This window comes from Ischnura elegans, chromosome X, assembly GCF_921293095.1.
Source record: "Ischnura elegans chromosome X, ioIscEleg1.1, whole genome shotgun sequence".
In the NCBI taxonomy this organism is placed as follows: domain Eukaryota; kingdom Metazoa; phylum Arthropoda; class Insecta; order Odonata; family Coenagrionidae; genus Ischnura; species Ischnura elegans.
Window position 1 is genome coordinate 94847578 of NC_060259.1, and position 23056 is coordinate 94870633.

Here is a 23056-nt window from a genome sequence, read left to right on the forward strand (position 1 = left end):
GGAGTACCCAGTGAGGGGCAGGAGGGGGCAGCTGCCCCCCTAGATGCAAAAATCACAGATGTCTTATAGGAAAATAATACTTTTTCAAGTAAATAATGATAAAAACTAATAAAGAGCTGTTACAGCTTCCTTAAAATGTTGACTTCATTCACCTTTTCCATTCTTAGATCTTACCAACAACTTGAACGACCATAGATTGCTCCCCCCCCCCCCAGTTTTGATCCTGGGTACGCCCTTATGTCTGGTTAGCCTTAACTGGAGCTTGGTACAGGCAAAACCATAGCTGGAGAATGTTAGTAAGTTACAGTAAGTAAAAGTAGTTCAAAATAACATTCAGTTAAACTCATGATCTCCAATGCAAGGATGAGTTTGAACTCCAAGAACGAAGAAATGAGATGAACTCCAGTTTTCATGCTCCGGAAAATTTTAACCAGACATTATAAAAGCGGCCCTGAAAGTGAGAGGAATATGTGGTGAGAGTACGTGAGGAGCACCCCAATCAGATTGATTTGTACAGCACTGGAAGTAGACGAGGCAATATCGAGGGAAAAGTTTCTGGGAGGGGTCTTCATTTGGATTGGGGGAATGCACGTGCAGGGGGTGTACTTGTTCCAAATGTTTAGGGGGAGTTTCAATCCCTTGTCCCCTTTGGCCCACTTTTTGAGAAGTACTTGACCTGAAGTCTGTGCTTCTTGGTCCTATAGGAACAATTCTTGGTTAATTGCCATGGTTAGAGACACTGATGACATTGGAACAGTGGAGTGGAATTTCCAAGCTATAATTCAAATATGTTAACCTTAATATTCAATGTGGAATGCTAAGTAGTAGTCCTCAGGGGGGGGGGGGGGGTAATTAGTTTGCTTACTTTTGCTGATAAATGGGAAGATGTTGTCGCAGCATTGTGTCGGACAGGAAAGTCACGCTCTGGGAAGAGGAGAAGTGGTGGAGTAGGGTGTTTGCTTGGTGTTGCCCTCGGAGTATATATATAACGCCCAGGTAGCTTGTAGGGCTATGTTTACGAACAGTATTTATTGATAGATACATATTTTATAAATTAACTAAGTAAATAATTAATACTGATTAATTACTCTAGAAGAACGATTTTAATAGTAATCATGTGGAATTGCTAAAGGAACACTGCATGATAGTGTAAAAAATTGTTTTTCTTTGTAAGAAGCATATAGATATTTAAAAAATTACGCAAGCAAGGGGAAAGGATGGTAGAGAATTTTCGTAGATTGCCCGATCCCTTATTGAATGAAGTGTGGTGGACATTTCAAGCGCAATAAACCGTCCGTCGGATGGGACGTTAAGCCGTGGTCCCCTTGGTGCCTTTCGTTAAGAGCAGGCTATTGTTGACGCCGGGTTTCTTTCCACCCTTCCTTACCTATCCTTTCCTCATGGCGCAAATTACCTCTGCTGTCGGTCGCCTCCCCCAATACCATACCTGGGAAAGGGTTGGGCAAATGTTTATGCTAGGGTAAAGGTGAAATGTCACCAAAAATGTGCGTTCCTATGTAATGTTTGAATGCTGCCCAAGATATTCACTTATTGGATGCATAACATTTATTTTTTGGGATTGCACTAATCTTCTGTTAAAATCATGGTGGACGTCTTTTGTCACTGCCGCATTTAATATTTTCTTTCATGTCGTTTGTTTTTGGCCGCTTTATTTTATTTGGTACTTAATGAAACAGAGGGCATTCTGAAAGAATACAAGCTCGCTCACACTTGAAGGTTGTTCACCGAAAAAGTAATTCAATTACCTCCAGAAAAAATAATGGACTTTTAAAAGTGATCCCCTATTTATTTATTTAATATATTAATGTAAAAAAGTGTTCGTATGGCAGATTAGTATTCCATTTCGGTTGACATGCTGACAAGCCGACTTCTTTCAGTTTGCGTGTTACACTTTACCTGAGAAAATGCACTCGTTCGCTATTTTTTATTAATGCCTATGGCGATGGAGTTTGAAAAATAAAGAGACCTGTTTTTTTCGTTTGTCGATCCGTCACCGTTTCCTCGAGCTCTTCGCGGCAAAAAGTCGACGGCTTTCTTTCCCTTTCACCGATAATTCCATGACGTCTCTGACTCTTAATGAGCTGCTCACCGCTTTCCCGCTACCTCTCGACCTAGCGTATCCCTCTCACGCGGTTCGTTGCCACTTACTCTCTCGTGAACGATTCGTTCCGGCTAGGGCCGGGTCTGTCAGAGCGACTTAATGAATCATAATTATAATGACGTCACCAACTCATGAAAAATGGACGGCAACTGTTGCATTTTTCATTTCAAAGTTATGAGAATATGGCTGAATGAGGAAGACTTCTTTTTTTCGCTCTCTCTCCCATCCTTCGACTGAAATATCTTATTACAATGCAATTTCGGGTCTGAGTGAATGAGTCCATTTTAATGCAATTTAAAACGATTATAGGCCCAGTTATTTAGAATTTTCGAGTTTCATGTGTTTCATGCGCATATGCTTTGAACTTTGCGAAATAATTATAGCACTGCACATTGCGATTAGCAGATCAAAACACTATTTATTCTCTTGAAATATTAAAAATAATATGGAAAGGAGGCAGTATCACTAGAAAGTTATTTTAAATCAACTTACCAGCATTCTTCGATAAGGTCTGAATTTCGATCTATTTTGGCATAACTAGAGAGCCTAGAAGGTTCCACAAATATGCTCCAAGTCATGCATTTAAAACGTTAAAAATGACATGGTAGAATGTAGTAACATAAATATCCCAACACATTTTAATCTAAAAACTGAATTTCTGTGAAAGAGAAATGGTAAAATGGCAAATTTTCGTGGGTGTTTTATTCCAGCACTCACGAGGAAATCCCATGCTGGAGCGTCCATTTTGAGATTCCCTAGGTATTTTGAATTGCATATGTAATTATTTTATCGGAAATATCCTTATGTTCCTGTTTGATTTGTTTATTATGTCATAGGTATTAATTTAAATGGAAAATTGTACCTATATATATTTTCTCTTAGTCACTCGGTAACAGAAATAATAAAGAAATATTTATAATGGAAAATCTGGATACGTTGGAGAAAGCTCTCCAAGGGAACTCCAGAAGCTCTCTCTGCTGATCTTAATCAAATGCTGAAGCCTAGGGATGATGACATCTTTTAATTTAATCGTATATTTTAGCATTCATTTTCTCGACCAAACAATTATTATCAGATGCGATGCTAAAAAAATATAAATTATTCTATGTATATATTTTCATCATAAATGACATACTTAAACTTCAGTAACTTTCAAATGACAAATAATGTTTTCGTTATATTGCTGAGATTTATCTTTAAAACTAGTTATGGCTACGAAAAAAGTATAGACTCATTTCTTAGGTTGTATTTGCAAATGTAACCATAATTTTGGAAATATGCTTGTGAGTGCTGCAGACTTTTTGATTTTTTTAAATGTAAGTTATTATTTTGGCGATTTTTTCCCCAATATTGAGGATCATTCGTTCGCGCTCTAGGCATGTTTAAAAGCGGCCACTGAAGCTAGTCGGTCAGTTCTGCAACCAGCTGGAAATTAATGTCTATGCGGGTTGCATGCGCGTGAGGATAATGCAAAATGATTCTGCGAACTTTTGCGCTGCTGCGCCATACCCCCCCTCCCCCCCTTAGGCCCCCCGCCTAATAATCATGTTTTCTACAACAGTGAAACGCTGACGTTGAATTATTTATGGAGTTGGAAATGGGGAGATATTTTGATGAATGAGGAGAAAAAACGAGAGATATTAATAGCAAAAATTGTGCTGCAGATACTTTGGTTAATGGAAGAAGAGGCTGTAAACCACTATTAATATACCAAATGGTCTCTAAAAAGAGTTTTATGTGGAGTAATTTTTTTGACAGATTCAAAAGCTGTAAATGGTTAAAGCTAACACTTAATGCACAAATTAAACATAAATGAAGCATAGCCAGTTTTTCGTCGGGCACCATTGACCAACGAAAATAGTGTCTTGACAATGATCGATTTTGTAGATGGACTACTAATGAATGTAATTTTATTTTATATCCAGAATTTTGTGTACTTTATAAATTAAAATGTTTAAATGGTTCACTTTTGCGTCTTTATCATCGTAATTGTAATATCGTCATAAAAATGCATTATTTATCCGAACCCGAGGTCAGAAATGGGCAGATTTTCTCAGCGTATATGAAGCCACATAATTGTTCTGCAATGTTATTCAGGAAGCTTGCTGGTGTCATGAACAAGCACTATGCATGCAGAGTTTCTTTTCAAACCTCAATATACTTGAAAAGAAAACGCATGAAATAAGATAATTATTTACTCGTCTCTTTTCATGGAGTCTTACACAAAGAACCATATGCTTTACAGGTGGAATCAGGAATTTTAATATAATTTAAATTAGGGGTTATAAATATTTTCGACGAACTGTTCAGTACAAAAGTCTCCCGCATTAGTATCACTGGGTGCAGTAACATCCTTCCTTGGTATTCTCGGCAATCCAGTCCAGGTAGCGGTTTACTCTTGTGTACACACCAGGGTAACCAGGGCGGGCACATCCGTTGCCCCATGACACCACGCCTGCAAATAGAATCCGCGTAAACATATGCCTTCATTTGGAAATCATTTGGCTTGGGAATGTTCCAAACATTCCATCTTTCCCGCGTTGGAGATTGGCTACACTACAAGGACCGAACCATTTTGCGACTACCTGGAGGGGCGGTTCATTTCGGTGCATCTAATATTTATTTCAATTTATTCAAAATTTGGTTGATTAGTGGTTCAGTTTGAAGAATGATTTTAAAGATTACATGTAACAGGTTGGCAGTATTTTCATGCATATTGAGTCAACAAAAAACTCATTGCCGTGAATGTCACCCATCGCCGGGATACTGTTCACCACTACCTCCTGGAATTCTATCCTCTTACATTAGTCCCATTCAGGCCTTCCACGGTAATTTTTTTCGCCATTCCGATTTTTCTGTTAGTCTTTTGAATTTTTCGTGACTTTCAGTGAAAGCTCTATGTGAAAATACATGTATTTCTCGAGAACGAGTGAATAGCATTTGTTAATCCTTTTCTTATGCTGCTCTTTTACAAAGTGAAGGAAATAATTCTACTTTAGAATCCCTCAAATAACAATATTAGATCATACTTCAAAAATATTGGTCAAAATGCAAACAGTTAAGATAAATATCATTTAATACGGGTCATTGTTGTTTGATTGCACACAAGATATGAGTGCGACATTTTCACCGGAAAGTTGACGAATGCAGCGATAATTGGGGCAGTGAGTGCCACATCCAAGTTGTTACCCTCATGCTACGGAGACTAATGTACTCGAGAGACTAATGTTCTAAAGAGAGATGTCCGCTTACCTATTAGCTCATACGTTTTATCTGGTCTCTCCGTTACGAGTGGGCCACCGCTGTCTCCCTGTAATAGAAAAAAATCATCGGTTACTTTAGCACATTCGTTTATATTATAAAACTGAAATACATAAGAAAGGAACTCGAATGCCTTTTGGTGGGAAAAATGTTCTTCACATTACCCTATCCATAATTCCCTCCAATGAAAAATATGAGAAGCTTTTTCTCCATCCAGAGTATTATTCATTAGAGCATGAATTAGAAGAAGCATTTTCAAGTGACGGACGCTCGATTTTCATAGACGGAAACGCTTTGAAATATGTACGGATTGGTTCCACCTTTTTGTCGATTCCGGTTGGGCTCCTGGCGTCGCTTTTCGGTCTGGGTTCCCAGTTCCGGTTCTAAATCAATTTAATTCATATTCAATAGGGTGATCTTAAGGGAATCTTGAAAATGGTGTTAGAGGAAAGAATGTTGGTTAAACGAGAGGGGGGAAGGAGGAGAATAAAAGTTTTTGATGGAAAGGAAATTCATTGTGAATTGAAGAGGACATCCATGAAAAGAGGGTGTACTGCCAGGATGTCTCGTAAATGCTCCATGCAAACCTTCCTTAATCCATACAATAATTTAGTAATAATATATCAATTTTGAATTATTCATTTATGTACGCATTGATTTCATGAAACTTGTAAAAGTGTCTTAAATACCATAACACGCGTCACCGTCATACCACACGTCCAGTTGCATGAGCCATCAGGAAGACGATATTGCTTCCCGAGATTCTCCACTTAATGATTACTGTGAAAAACGGCAAGGAAATATTTATCTGAAGCAAATATGAGAATTTTTTTGAAATCCAGGGTAAACAGAATACTTCACCACAGGGGTACTGTATATTTTTCATTTGGACTCCACATGGATTTATTCCAGAAAAAAATGAGGGGGAGGGAGGGATAAGGCTTTACGGGAATGCCTCATGGTGGAGAAGTTAAAAACATTTCACCTTATTACCTTCTTCCAGAAATATTTAAATCGGAAAAAGTAGGAAATAAATATTTTTATGTATCGGGGATTACCTTTTTCATTGATTGCAAATTCTAAGAGACATTTTGACGCTTTGAAACACCATAAAGAACTAAAGATTTTCTCAAAAATGTCAAGGAATAATAAAATTATACCGTGCAATTCTTATTTACCGGATTAGCTCGCTACTACATGAGATGTTTTTAATTGGTAACCACATCAATTTAAAAAAATATTCTTTGAATACTGTCGGGTTCGACGTGACTGAAAGATCACAAATCTGTGATCTACTGACTCTGTAAATAATATCCATTTTCCAAGCTCAAAGACTGCCGTGTTGCCTTCAGATACGTCTACTTCTATGCGGCGGAGAGACAATGAGCGGAGATAATTGCAATAACCTGTTCAAAAGTCACAAACTCAAGTTGGCGAGAGGCACAAATACTCTACATAGGATTCTCCACTCTCATGGTTCCATTGATTCCTACCGGTCTTAATAAATAGTGGCGCTCCAGTCGCTAGGATACAAGTCAACATACGTATTATCCCGCATGAGATACGCTACGCGTTGAATGTAATCGTTTATTGCTCAAACTCAATCTCAAGTATTAATATTAAGCTCAATTTCATATATGATAGTTTAAAACGCAGTTAAACATTTATTAGTGAAATTTTCTCCATTCAAAATAATACGTAATTGCTTGAAAATGTGATCCATTGGTTTCGGTGCTGAAATACCATTCTGAAGTTCCATGTTCGATTTCCATCTGTGGTAATTTTTTTCATAATTTCCTTTTACTTTTTCTTTTTCAAAAAATCTGCTATTCACCTTTATATTCATGATTTTCACTGAAAATTTTATTTATCAACAAGGAAATGTTTTTGTGCACTTGCGACGTCTGATATTTTCCCATTTTTTCACACGGAAGCTTTCTTTGAATTAATTCATTTTCGTGACGCAGCGCGACGCATTATTAAGATACGCATGTATTTGGTCTCCTTTTATGTTGCAATATGATACTGTGGACTCATTCCTACCATTCATGCCTAGTTTTCGAATCGGAATTCGTTATTAGTTGAACTTTTAACACCCTTCGCAGCAGGAAAAAACATAAGCGGAAGAGAGATATTCTTTAATGATGAAAATTTATAATTCCCTTGATGGTAAAAGCAAAATTTACTAACAACACGCTTCTCTGAAGCCTCTTGTCAGATGAGTGACTGCTGAAAAGATGGTGACCCCAACTCTGGAGGAAGAACCCATTCCTTTTTCCAATTAATCGAAAACTAGGCTTGAATTGTGAGTTCACAATACCGTATTACAATATAAAAGGAATCCAAGTAATGTTTATCTTAAAAATGCGTCATGTTGCGACAAGGAAATAAAATAATTCAAAGAGAAACATTGGGAAGACATCACATACCGCATGAGCATAAAAAATCCTCGCACAGAAAAAGGTGAAAATTTCAGTGAAAATCATGAAAATAATTGTGAAAATCAGGATTCTGTAAAAGAAAAAGTAAAAGTAAATACTGGAAACAGTACCGCAGACGAGATTCGAACTTTAAACCTCAGAGTGGGAGTCGAACACCATATCCATTGGGCTACAGCAGTGTGCATTTATTACTGAGTACTGAAGGGAATTCAAAGCCAAAATACATTGACAGCTACCGATCCTTGCACCACTAGTGACTTAAGTTGAGTGAAAATTAATGCGCGGAAACCGATTTCATAGTAACGCGGTAACTGCTCCCTAGTGGAGCCTCATGTGGCTACATAAACTCTATGGCGAGAGGGTTCCCCAAATTTCAGCCCTCCCCGACATCTCAACTCCTTCCCCTCCACATCGCCTCTCCTACCTTCCCTAAACATCCCCATGTCCCCCATGTGTCCTCCATCAAGCCCTCGTCCAGGTCCAAGGCCACTCGCCAGTGGTCTATGCTTAACAGCCATTATTCCGACTTTTTGATGGGTGGAGGAAAGGATGCACAATAGGGCGGATGGGAAAAATCGATTTTTTTTACAAATCCATCTGGTCCAATGAAAAAAGTTGTGGGACTGATAAAAAATAAATTCTGCAATTTTTGAGACCTCTAGGTGAACCCCTGACCCTCGCTCTTAACCCTTTCTAACCCAGAGCTACTTTTGGGAGAATTCAAATTTCAAGATTTTTCATTATGAAAACTTGAAAAATTTTCAATCAATCATAATTATCGTGGCAGCTGAATATTTCGTCATTACAATTAACTTCATAAAATAATGTGTAGTTTAGATATTTTCTAAACAGAGCATATAATATGTACATTTTTTATGTCGCTTAGAAGCAACATTGGATTATAATGGGTTAAAGGTGGGGGAGGGTAAATAATCGAAAAAATTAATATTTTATGGTCATTCCCTATAGATTCTACCGAGTTACTGTTCTTTATGGCAAATATATCGTGCATTTTGACGTATCTGTCACCGTTAAGACACAAAATTCCAAATTTGAGTGCGCGTCCGCGAAGAAAATATTCCAACGCCCACGCAGCGTCGCGGTTAGAAAGGCGGCAGGCCGCTCCCGTCCCTTCCCCGCTCGCCTCTCCCCTTCCCACGCCCCGAGTGCAGCGAAATTCATCCCGTGTGCGCTGCTAGGAGGGCGCTCATCTTTGATAACATAAAGCGGAGGATGGTAGAAGGCAAAAAAGAATGCGTAGAGAGACGACTGTTGGAGGCTAGTTTAGTTAAATTACTTTAGTCGCTTAAAAATTCAGTATTAGCTTTTCCTTTAGTTATCTGCATAGATTGCGTTGATAGCAGTGATACCTCTTTTAAAAATGAAAAAGTATGATAACTTCGAACTCAAACGCAACCATAACTATACCACTACTACCGCGCACAGAATAGACCCAATCGGCCACGGAGCCACATATTAGTGAGGCATAAACGACGAGCCTAATTATCATAACCGGATTATTTGAGGTGAAAGAGTTAATATACCAATTTATTTCCACTTGGTGCTTAAGGCTGTGGGTCGCAATCCCAATAAAAGGACAGCGTTGGTGCTTTCAATTACGTTACTTCCCATATTTTTTCTTGGCCAAGTACTAGAAGTTTGAATACTAAGATTATCGATAGAGTTACAATCATTTCTCATGCTCTAGGGGTATAAAAATGATTTCAACTTCGAGTGTATCTAGTTATTTATCGGGTATTTTCGATTCTATGAGTAGGGATTTTACTCAGCGGAGATTTGACAGTAATTAGTTGTAAGGACAGGAGGATACAATCTTTGCCGCCTCTCTTGCTAATTTCTTCTCAGTGAATGAATCTGCTTGGAAATAAATGTGTTAACATAGATAGCCATTATTTTAATAATTTTTTTCGTTTAAAAACATTTGTTATTATTTTTTCGAGTCAACTGTATTTATTATGTTGATGTTAAGAATTTTTATTTTGCAAACTGAAAAAATTATAATTTCATCGGATTCGATCCCTCACAAAAATTCAACACTATGTATGCCCGAGAAACAAACCTACTCAGATACGGAACAACATCTCTTCTCATGTAAACCGTGAGTCAAAATATGAATCTAAATAGAGAAAAAACCTCGCCACGGAGCCGGAAAGAAAACACTCCGACGGCCCAACCTGTGCGTGAACGTAAGTTTCCTCTGTGCATTCCATTCGCTAGTGCAGAGTTTGACTCCTGTCTCGCTATCCTGATCGCCCCTGCGTCAGTCCTCGTCGGCTCTTGGTGGCGTAAGGGTGAGGGATGCAGGTTACCTCATATGCCAACCTTCCAAGTTTTTACCGACCCGACCACATCAGTCAAGTGGGGCTCGTGGGTGTCTACATATTTTTGGAAACCAAAGTACCTTGCCGGTCAAACGGAGGTGAGTATGTGAGACCCACCGCAACCTCTGTGAATATACGTACCTTGCCGGTCAAACGGATGTACCCACTTTCGGCCCTAGGAAGGCTGGATATAAAAGGAGGGTGAGGCTCCGTTCCGGCGATTTTTGGAGACGTACTCCTGGTGCGAGGACGGTCTGGAGTCCGTTGCTGAGAGAGACGGGACGAAGCCACTGTAAGAAGCGCCATCGCAAAGTACGCACGCCACTCCTTCCATTCATTTTCTTCACTGGTCTCTAACGCTCTGTTATTTAGGTTGTTTCATTTTATATAATTATACTGGTGCCTATAAAAAATTTTCCTGACTTGTTTTTGTAAATGCTATCAACGACCTCTATCCAATACGCGTTTCAGTATTGTTAATTATTATATTGCATGTTACCAGATGGCACGGCTTTACCGGCGTGTTTTACTGTGTCTTCCTAAGAGGTGCGTTTTCGTGCGCAATTCGTTTACTTTTTAAATCATCAATACATAAGCCTATAAGACCAATTATAACCTATGGTAATATCACTCAAATATTAGAAGCTGTTTTACATACCAACCAATTGTGAGCACTGGCAGCTATTGTTTATCTTCCACGTGTGGCCAACAACTGGTTAGTTAAATTATTTATTCAACAATATCAGCGATAATATACGTATTTATGTTGGAATGCTGCTTATACATCAATTTCTATGTAATTTTATGCAATTATGGTTAACTTAGTTCACACTTTACATTTATGTTAGAAGATGCCTAATTATCTTCGTGATATTTGTGTCACTATTGTATCTGTTAAAAGTTTTTGAACTGTAACCTAAAGAAAATGAAACTTTTCGTTTGGATCAAGGTCGACTTCAAAATTACGCCTGTTTCAGGAATTTTCTGCTCAGTAATATTCGTGAGGCATTTTTTAAATTCTGGTAGAATGAAAAAACCTCGTCGTGGATGAAATGGTTTCAATGTAACTCGTGGTTTTTTAATCGAAGCATGATTCCAACGTGCAGTTTGAAGTTCTACAAAATGTGAAAATTTACCGGCGATATACGTAAGTTGTTTTCGATTGAAAAACTGATTTTTCTCGTTAAGGTTTGAGACTAACATTTACTTATTTGAAGTTTATCTCTTTGTATTATGTTCCAATGGACGAGAAATCGAGAATACAACAACAGGTGGACGATGCCAATAAAATGTCAACTGTATCGAGAGGGTGGAAATGTCGTATGTTAATGTATTGCTTTGAATTAACCGTTTGTTGTCGAGCAGCAGGACACAGCCGATTCGTCTACAAGTAAAATATTGCAATTAGCTTTCACCTGTATAGGTAGTCATGCGTGGAAAGTTATATTTGTTTGAACCATATGTGTGCAGTGGATGCGGGGCGACTACCGATCAGGGCATGACTCTCTTTTAATTAGTATGTAAGCGACGTATAGCAATAATTATGTGAACATTTAGTTTGCATTCCGGATATTCAATATCTTGTGTAGCGCTCATGTTTGATTGAATACACTTTGTAATCCTTCACTGCTTTTTAAATGATGTATTTATATTAATCGACGAAATACATCGATATATACATTTATTTCGTCGATTTGCGGATTCAGCAGTGTGATACATTTTGTGATGTGCCGCTAATCGGCGAAAGACGTGGGGTGAATTGAAAAACTAGTACAAGAATACATAGTGTATTCAATGAAACATGAATATCATCAACATCTACGAAGTGAAGACTGAACCCGTTAGATATGCATTATGCAACTTTCCACACCATTCGCCTGGCTCTTGAAAGATTTATTCTTGGGTGCGTTCCGAAATTCACTGGCAGTATTGCCAAACTGTTTCGAAATCAACTTCCAATACGTTGCAATAAAGAATGACGTCACTCAATTGATGCCGTGTTCCTTCGCGGAAACTACTGCTGTGAATGCAGCCCAACAGCAGCGGCAGTAGACTGATGGAAGCCATTTTCACTTGTTTTCTTAACACAGCGAACGCTTTTTTTTACTTACACATGTTACGCACTTAAATGAAATATTAGGGACATAGCTTAGAGCATTTACACTAGCTGAGCAAAAATGGCCCTAATTTCTATTTTAAAATATGTATCGTATGTGAAAAAAGGCAAGTTGTGTGCGGATAAATGTCCGAATTAATGAAATATTTGGTTTACTAACTTTATGTGATTTACTAATGCTGATTTGAGCATGTCTCACGAGACTCCAGGGGTGAACACGTATTTTTTTCCGAAAAATTACATCATTAGAATTGCATTTTCATGCCTGGATGTATGTGTGTTACATTAAGTATTGAACTAAAGAAATATTTGCGATTAAAACTTTCTTTTTCTGCTACACTGGTTTAATGTGTGAGCATTGATTCATCTTGAGAGTACGCTCTCTTACATATCCGAGAGATGTGGGATTCACCACATATGTGCTTTAAAATTCTAGACGATTCCATAAATTTAATAGACGTGAAAAAATATGATTTTCGATTATGATACCCGTCTTATACCGATTAGCGGACGTCGCGGAAAGTATTCTAGGTAATGGCAAAAGTAATTTTAAGTGCATGTAGGATCTTGGTTTCCCTTCACACTGTTCTAACTTATTAACTGTATGCATTTTATCTTCTGAGTAAGATTCAGAATACACGCCTTTACTGTGTCAGTGTATGAAGCACGAAATTTAATGTAAAGTGAGGCGTACATCACGTTTTACTTTGCTTCAGCAATGAATCTTGAGAGTAAGCCAGTTAATTCCCGTATCGATACATTTCAAACTGTTCTCATCTCACGTTTACCCACAGAACACCTTCTAATTGAAGGCATGTTTCCACCGGAGATAGAAGTATTTTTAGGTGAATTGCTCTTACGTGAATCTCCTCCATTTAAATGGATATCAAAATATATTATTTAGGCCGCAATCCATCAATTTTGCAGTTTTTTGCTTATAAATTACATATTCAATTTAATTTGAAAATTGTAGTAACACGATTCATCATTACCGCGAAGTTTTCAACGGCATCTACTGTTGTCAATTCTGAAGTCATTGCTTTCCTTACCGTAGCAGTAATTTTTTCGATTCAGTTCCGCTACAGCAGCACTGTCAGTGAATTTAAGAACGCGCTCCCAGTCAATGCGACTGCTCGTACGGACTTTGAATAAAAATAAACTGGGAGTAATTTGCTGCCCGAGCGGTCACTATCCGCGGCACCAAACTTGTTCGGAATGCATCGTAATAGGTTGCGACCGAATTTCTGTAACCCTGGAAATAGTGGCTTAGCCCGCTAATGTGAGATATACCGCATTTGCATAGCTTTAGTTTTTGCGTCAAATTAGAGTGAGGCATGAGAGCAAGTTGTCAACGTACAAAGGTGCCCCTTTCCTCCCCAAACTTGAATGCCTCCCGATATTTCCCCACATCACCGGTACTTCCACCAGCATCATTTACCTCCATCATTGTGACTTCTAACCGGCTTTCTATATAGGTCAATGCACCAACCCCCTTAACCTCAGAATGAATCGTGCCCCCCGAAATGTAAATACCTGACAAGAGTCTTTGCCTCCCTCGCCGTATCCAGCGCAGAGCATATTGTCCGTGATCATGGACGCGTTGTATTTAGTCTGCCGGCATTTTTCATTGCTCATAACTGGTAGCTCAACTTGCTGAAGAATACATGCCGGTTTACCGTCTTCCATCAGAGTGCCCCAGCCGGATGCAACGGCTGTTCTGTCCACGTATAATTCACCTGTAAAGAGAAGGCTCATATTACTTACTTTTAGAAACATTAGTGATGATTTCACTCAATGTTATTCTCCCTTTCATTGACTGGAATACCAATTTAGAAGAGTTTTGTCTGCAGTTTCGTTATAAATACATGCATGATGGGTAACGATCATAAGGAAACTAAGGTCAATGACTTCAATGTATGCACATCATTGAATTCGTTTACGACACATTAAAAACAATTGCGAGTACAAAAGGACATTTTACTATTTATTCCATCTTCCAACTTTTGATGGAGGTGGCTGTGCAGCCGTGGGTAGTTTTCTCAATGTTTGGCCTTTTTAACCGTGCTTTACCGAACTTGGGTGCTTAGCTTATAAATGCTTAAAAATACTGTGATGGTTATCATTCTAACAACAGAGTCTGAAGATAGTAATTTTTCTGTTTCTACTAGACATTTTATTGTTACAGACCATGGTTCCATTATAGCGCAATATTATCTAGGCGCTTTGCAAATATATCGTAACACTCGTTTCTCAGTAACGAAAACGTGGTCGGTAAGAATAAAACCTTAAGGGAAACAGTTGCTATACAATTTATTCATTGGGTTATGACACTCTTACTATGAGGGTTATCTACGAAATCACGCCCGCATTTATCACTGTATCATCATTCGTTATATTAGTTTGATTTCGTAATTAGGAGAGTCAAATTTTCCCTTTCTCTGTAGCGTCGTAGTTAATAGGCATGGTGACGTTGCAACTGAGGCTGCTTTCTTTCATGATAACATGTCTGTGAACTATTTAAACTGGCCTTGGGTGAAATATAACGAAATACGATTTTGGTGCCACCCGTTTTGCATTTAAAGGGGAAAGTTACTCGGCGATTTTCAACCGACGAAAGTGAACTCTTGATCGATCAAGAATGGCAACCGAGTTCTCGCTATTCGACGCTTCCAAATACCGATATTTTCGAACGGGAACGTATGAAATATTACGTTCGGATTTTAGCCCCCGATAGAGATGATCAGCGCTCGAAATCAATGTTCATGGGTTCTCTGTTATGTAGTGCGGTCTGCTGGAATGAGGAGACTTAAAATGATGGATTTGTTGGGCGTAGTTCGAGTGGCAATATCAATACTACCGATGTAATAATATTCATACTGATCAGAATTTCTTAAATAAAGTACTGATACGATTTTGAGTTGTTTTCCCTGAGACGATCATCATCGTGATCGATTTTTTTTGGTGATAAATAGGCACTCATTCCATCCGAGGAGGATCGAATCGGAGAAATAGAGGATCAATTTTTACGATAACCTCGAACCTCTCGTGGGGAACACATACAAGGAATATTTGATGCGTAGCCCTGAAGAAATAAGGATTCGTCAAACGTATTGTGGGAAGATATTTGGATGAGAAAGTAAAAGAAAGGTGCTAATTCACACTCGTCTGACCGCACCTTGAATACGCAGCGAGCGTATGGGATCGGGTGCAGAAAGACTTAATCCGCGAACTGAATAAAATACAAAGGAAGGTTGCGCGGTTCGTTAAAAACTGCTACGAGCGTACAGACGGCGTTACCCACATGTTAAGCGAATTAGGCTGAGAGCCGCTGGATACTCGGTGGCTGCGCGCTAGGCTTAGATTGCTTGAACAATTGAGATTGGATCTTTAAGAGCGACACGAAGAATATAACATTAGAGCCGCACTATATTTCCAGGTCCGACAGAAGCGATAAATTAAGAGAGACGTTTTGCCGAACGGATAGATATGGGAATTCGATTTTCCCCCGAATCATAAAGGACTTTAATAAATGCTACTCTTAGGCCCATATCGTCAGTCGCTCCTTCAGATCTCGTCTTCACTTAGGATTCCTTCGGCGGCCTCCTTCGCGAAGGACGCGATTACGTTCGAGAGACGATCCTCAGTGAAGCTCTTCTTTATCTTCCGACTTAAGCTGGTCTTTTGGATCATTTTCGTCGCTCATGGAACGTCCGGTTCTGAGATCCGTTCATCCAGTCAAACAAAGACAAAGCATAACTCACCTAGCGTCACATGGGTCACAAAATATGCCGAAATGGAGCGAATGGTTAACGCGGAAAGAGTTTTTCTGTTTAATTTGGTAACCAAACATAGGGATATTCAAGAAAATAAGAAAACGGACGCAGTGACAGTTTGCATTGGAATCAGAAATTAAATTCACCGAAAATTCATAGATAATTCATACTTCAAATATTCAACAGACCGAAGCGTGGGAAAAAAGCAACAAGTTTCCTCAGTTAGATGATTAGTAAATATCAACTATAGTCTTTAGTAGTCGAAACGTACACCTAAACAATCCAGCATTAACGTAAGCCAACATGATAATTAAATAATTCCTGGGGTGTAGGTAATATAATGCAAAAAGTTGTTTGCCAACGTGTTGTTTTATTTTAAAGCCATCATTCCCTTTCCGAATAAAATTCCACTGGATTTTGGCAATTCCTCAAGTATTGCCGAGATAAGTAATCGTACGCGGAAGAAAGGTTTAGTTAGAACTATCGAAATCTGATCAATTTTATCAAACTTTTCGGTCGCCATATGGCTCATTGAAAAATTTAGTAACAATTACCAAACCAGTTTGATAAATTATATCAAACTGGTTTGGTAATTGATACCGAAATGGCCACAGCAGTTCGATAAAAACTATCAAAATCAAAAGATAATAAAACCGACGTAGCGTGCACAGTGCGCGTGAAAGATTTTCAATCCATAAAACACTATTCTGACTTAAAATCATAAAATTAATAGTTTAACGTAAGTTTATGCTAAAGAAATACAAAAAAAGCTAAAAAAAAATTCACCTTCAAGCAGCATCGAACGTAGACCTTCCGCGTGGCAGCGACGGGCGCTATTGACTGTGCTAAATCGGCTACAGTAATGATTCCATACACAAAGGCAATAATATCTTATTAATGTAAATAATCAACCTTTGCGTTGAAATGTGAATAAGAAGTGACTGAACTTTCCCTTTCTACGCTTAAGAGGAATACTTGATGCACACAATTGCATTACGTAGTTACTCCATATCCATTTCTAGTGCAGATGCGCAAGAAAACTTTCTTTGTAGGCTTTTTACATCGATGTAGAGATGATTTTTACGTGCTGGGTGATGGATTGAGTCTAGTATGACGACTTTTATCACATGTCATTCAACATGATCGCGAATGATTATGCCTCAGGAATACCTCTAATTAAGGTTTTTAAGTGTCGAAATACACAAACATCTCCTTACAGCTTTAATATCCATGATAATACGCTGTTCAATCATTGCCTTTGATGCACCGGCTTACGGATAACATTGCAATGTAAAGCAGAAATAAACAGAAAAATGAACGTAAACAAAATTAAAACGTTATCGCCATCACAAATAATAAAAACAAAATCATTTCTACCGACCTATCTTTTATGTAAGGCCTGTTTAAAAATCTTTAAAGTGATGAAATGCTTGTGAAGTGGATGTGAAGGTTGGGTCAGACCAACCTACGCTGGCGAGGAGTCCTTCACCAGCAAAGTGCGCTGAAGAAGACTTTCGGACGTCTCTCGAACTGAAATCTATCCTTTAGGAGCCGAGGAAGATGAAGGATGGCTAAAGAAGCGACTGACGACACGGGCCTTAATCTCATTAGAGCACTTCCTTTTTATGTGTGAACGGCTGGTATGCACATGTACTTGGATTCCTTTCATATTGAATTACGGGCTTGTGGACTCTTATTTTCAAGCCTAGTTTTCGAATCGTTGGAAGAGAACTGTTTAAAACCAGACAGAGCGAGCAGGGAGGGAATGGGTTCTTCCTCCAGAGTTGGGGACGGTCAGTAAGACGGACGGGATCTTTTCGCTCAGCGAGCTGTCACTCATCTAACAAGAGGCTCCAGAGAAGCATCTTGCTGGTAAATTTTGCTTTTTCCTTCAAGATAATTATCCATTTTAATCATCAAATAATATAGCTTATCCTGTTACGTTTCTTTCCTACTCGGCAGGGTGTTAAAAGTTCTAATAATAACGAAATCCGATTAGAAAACTAGGCATAAATGGTAAGAATGAGTTGACAATATCATTTTGCAACATAAAAGGAAACCAAATGCATGCGTCGTGTTGCGACACGAAAATGCAACAATTCAGAGGAAGCTTCCGTGTGAAAAAATGGGAAAATATCAGACATCACAAGTGTACAAAAGCATTTCCTCGCACAGAATTAAAATTATCAGTGAAAATCATGAATACAATTGTGAATAGCAGGTTTCTGAAAAAGAAAAAGTAGGGAAGTATGAAAAACTTACCGCTGGTGGGAATCGAACGTGGAATTTGGGAGTGTTATTCCAGTACCTGAACCACTGGACCGTATTTACTAGTGCGTAATTTGGGCTAATACGTATAATTGAAGGGACTACATTGCACCCATAAATGTTTACCCGCGTCGTCTTCTTAATTATTAGCTATGATATTAAGCTTAATACTAATTAACTGAGCATGATTTTGAGCAGTAAACGATTAAATTTAACGCGTAGTGCATGGCTAATACGTATGTTTAACTGTATCGTACCGAATGGAACGCCTCTATTTATTCCGACTGGTGGGAATAGATGGAACCTTGGGAGAGGAGAAACCTGTGTAGAGTATTTATGATCCCGCCTAAAGTTGTGCCGCTGCTACGGGTCTGCAAGAAAATCGGCTTGCATTCCGATGGAATTTTATTTTTCGACCAAATTTCAACGATGGGAATTCAAACATGTAGTGTAAACTTCCTCTTTTTACCGTCCAAGTCAAAGACTTGAGTACAAGCAGCTTGCCTTTCCCCTGAGTATAATTAGTGCACATTTCAGGAACACGGGAGAAAAGTATGAGTGAACAGAATGGAAGTGTGCTAAATGAGAGCAATGAGGGATATAAGGGAAAATAGGGAAAGAGGAAAAGTACGTGATATTTTGGGCACGAGAGTTGAATGGGACATTTCAAAATAATTTGATAAATAGCCTCAAATACGCCAACATTCAGCGTATCGCGCTCTTGGCTGGCAAGCTGCATTGCACTCAATCTCCGACTTTTATTTGAAATGAGGAATACAGTACGAAGTGACTGTGTATCCCTCTTCGGAATTGGGCCAAACAATAACATGCCATCAGAAATAAAACCAAATTCTTCGGTGACCGATATCGCCAGCACTAACATTGCACTAACAGTATGTGAGGAATATCATTTCTAAACATGCATTGACAAATTAATCGTCAACTGGCAGAATTTTTCCATGTTTTCGAATGAAATAATTTTGTAATATTTCACACGGTTGTGTTCCCGTGTAACGTTTTCAACGCTGTTGCATCATTTCCAACAGGTTTTTATGAAGCATTATCAACGAAACTAGTAGAGGAGAATAAAACAGTGTTGAATATTACATAACTTTTTCATTCCTAAATATGCGTTGATATTTTAAGCCATAGATCACAGTGTCTTATCCCATCAACAGCAGAATCCACGCATGCTCTGTGAGGAAACATTTGAAATAGCAAGGGGGAGGGCTGGTGTCTTAATCTTACCTTTGCTGGTGGGCAAGCAAATGGGCCGGATCGTGTCCGAGATGGGCACTCTGTCATTGAGGCGAAGCAGAGCAATGTCATTGTCAAAACTCGAGTAGCTGAAATCTTGGCTGATGGCTCTGAGGACGAAGCGGGATTCCGGTTTCACCTCCTTGTCACACCGGTCGTGCTCTCCAAATGTCACTTTGATCATGAACCACATAAACCTGCGGATAGCATTGCACTCATTAACACAATAGGGTAGTTTCCTTCATCAAAGAAAACGTAAGGCCTTGATTGCGATTCGTTACCCACCATTAGTGTATTCATAATATACAAATTATTTGGTTTTAGAAATCCCAGTTTAGACGAAAGTTAATGATGAATTTTAACCTCATTTGAAAAAGACCAGATTGGGGCCCATGCGATGCCACTTCACGTGACATCACAGGGACCTAGATTCTATACGATGGAGTAGATAGGAGCTTTACATCGTCTGAGATTACCAATGCATGCATGAGGCACAGAGCTCAGGGAAACATTTCTTAATTAAAAATTACCTATTAATTAAAAATTAAACCTATTAAAATTGCCTATGTTCGGAAATTTTCCTTCGTTTGATAGGGTATTAATAATCCTTATTTAAGTCAAGCGCTACTTGCTAGCAGGGTACTCTACGCTACCGCCATGCTCGGCAGCAAGCAGCCTGCATCATAGCCTCGCACCCAGGTGGCCTCACACAGCAGCAGCCAGACGTCACACGGGCTTTTCCCAGCATTCGTACTTAGCCGTCGCGTTTTCGTGCGCTTGAAAATTTTCACTTTTCATTTAATCGCGAAAAATAGATATCATCATTTAAAAATCTAAAAGCGTGAAATACGTACTCCAGGAGTAATAATCTTTCAATTTAGACAGTAAAAAAATAATAGGAAACCACCCTATTAGGGGCCTGAGGCCCATTTGCCTCAACGGTTTAGATCCCCCTCCCTAAGGCGTCTCTAATCTCCTCTAATCGTTAGCTACAGTCGATAAAAAGTAATTTAAAAATATGCTCCGGAGGGAATAACCGTGCGCGTCCTCAAGGAGCTAGCAACTTTCTGAGAGATAATCAAGGGACTCCCTTAGTAATATTCGTGGTGATGACATTCAGGAATTCATTGCCTGAAGGAATGATACCAATGGACTGGAAAATCGCATAATGGTACACCGATATTAAAAAATGGAAACAGGCATGACACAGGGAACTGTCGGACAGGGAGTAGGAATTAAGGCTGGGGGGGGGGGTTAAGGTGCAACTAAAACCGGGGTGTGTGGGGTATGGAATACCCACTAGGATAAGCAGTAAGAGCGAGATAAGTAAATTGCGGAATTTTAAGATAAATGGTTCAAAATGGAGAGTTTTACGGCTTTCTGAGGGATATTTTTTTAATCCTTACACTATTCTCTTAGTAGTATCAATCCAATTAAGTAAAATAGATTAAACTTAAAAAATTTCCTGAGCTCTGGAGGGGGGTTTTATCCCCCAAAAGCCTCCCTCGCTGCGCCACTGCTGTCGAACATATCATTAACATCGATTTTTGGTAAGATTCTCGAAAAAATCGTTATTAACATTATTTTGAGTTTTCTGGACAGTTGAAACTTCCTCCAAGGCTGTCAGCACGGCTTCTGGCAATGTATATCATGCGAAACAAAGCTCACGCCCTTTAACCACGACGCACATTGGGCTGAAATCGAAAAAAGCTGGCCAAGAAGCAAAATATCAACTTTTTCATTTCGCACCGCGACTACTACATCAAAATTTTGGAATGTCCAGGGCATGTAAAACTGAAGTTATCTTTCTTAAAAATAGTCTTGGTGAATTGTTATTGCTCGCCAAAAATCAACTAAAATGTATGAAATCTTGAGTGCGCGATTTTTAACTAATATTTCAGTGTTTGTCCCCCAAGCAATGGAATGTAGTTAACTATTTGGAAGATTTAATGATTTATGGAGATAGTACTACTTTTATACTTCATTGATAGCAAAATTTTGTTATATGCAGTCCTTTTTTAAACTTTACTATTTGTTTAAAGTATTACTCTTTCGCTAAGTTTTTACCTAATGCTAGGATGACAGTAGTTACCGCCGCTTGCTGCTCCTGAGACTTACGCCAGGAGTTACACTGAAGTCTATATTATTAGATAAAAAAGAATAATCTTGCTCCAACTTACACCCCTCCGATTTGTTCATGGTAAAGCAAAATGATGTCGGGCGGTTGTCGCGCCCCGTGACCCGCAATACACGGGGCCGGCACTCGGGAACTTGGTGTGATATGCATAGCAGTCCGTTTAAGGGACTGGATTTTCCCTAAATCTTCAGTGCACTGCACTCAACTACTTATTATTCGTGGTGCATTTATGGTATATATACTCTTCTGACGGTTTTACCGTTGGATCTTTGCGTGGAAGCCGCGTGTGGACGACAATAATCGTATGAATGAATCGCGTGCTCTCCAAGTCCATTGTCCTCGACGGGAACCCCTTTATGCACCCAGATTTGTTCTCTAACTTTGAAGATGTACACATTTTTCTATTCTACCAATTGGGTTTCCCCAAAATATGCCGTTTATGCGATTGGCTCGCTCATTTCCAGCCGAGTGCTCAATCTCTGTCTCCCTTGTCTAACAATAACTTTGCGCCGAAGGATATTCACAGTGTAGTTAGCCAGTTATGAATACAACGAAATTAACACGCTAAGATTCACATAGTATGGTCTTGCTGAATAGGTCCATGAAGCAGAAGGAATAATTCGTATGTGGAGTTAGTACACCAGAAATTAAAAACTTTGCTTGTGGCCTTCATCTAAAGTGTTTTTCCACCAGTATTTTCGAAAGTTGGATGATTACTCCAGAGTTAATGGTAGATTTCTGAATTTGAATAACATTAGGCATAAATAGCCCTTCATCTGCCGCTGTTTTAAAATGTCCCAAATATCCTCGAGTCGGTAAAAAATTATTAATCAACATTCCTAATCAAATGTCATATACACTCCTTTTCCGGGAATTTAGGACGAACGATTTACCTACTTCCAAGTAATTTTGAGAGCTGTATTGACTGAATGTCTAGTATATGGTAATGTTTTCTCCGCTTAATGTCTTAAAACAGTTAAACTGTAGGCAAAAATTTATCCATGGTATCACATGCTACCAACTGTTCACAAAGTTTTAATACATAGGGCGGGAATTGTAAAACATGCCTTTCGTCCTATTAGACAGTTTTCTGAAAAGGCTTTGGAAGCCAGGCACAAGGGTATCATGAAAAAATTCCAGAAAATTGTCTACGATTGCCAACAAACAAGGCCTTTTCCATAGACTTCGACTCTTCATTAAATCCTTTTCTATCTTGTTCTGCGGGAGTTCACCGCAAAGTAAAATACTACCAGAGGAGATGAAAAATCTTCTAATGAGAGAAAAAAATATGTTGGAGTCTTAATTCTCTGACTCAGAATAGGAGTTTAAGCGGCACGTC

At 38.8% G+C, this 23056-nt stretch overlaps 1 protein-coding gene across 2 annotated transcripts in view; it reads right to left on the reverse strand.

Annotated features, from left to right (window-relative positions):
* Positions 1 to 4303: 4303 nt before the first annotated feature.
* LOC124170808 (trypsin-1) overlaps positions 4304 to 23056 on the reverse strand; it is a 47257-nt gene continuing 28504 nt past the window's right edge. For both annotated transcript variants that reach the window (XM_046549780.1, XM_046549779.1), the window contains exons 4-7: positions 19572 to 19777; positions 13816 to 14018; positions 5375 to 5432; positions 4304 to 4577 (exon numbers count right to left, since the gene is read on the reverse strand). In XM_046549780.1, the coding sequence (XP_046405736.1) occupies positions 4456 to 4577; positions 5375 to 5432; positions 13816 to 14018; positions 19572 to 19777 (589 nt within the window). In that variant the 3' untranslated portion in view covers positions 4304 to 4455. The remainder of the gene's footprint in view (positions 4578 to 5374; positions 5433 to 13815; positions 14019 to 19571; positions 19778 to 23056) is intronic.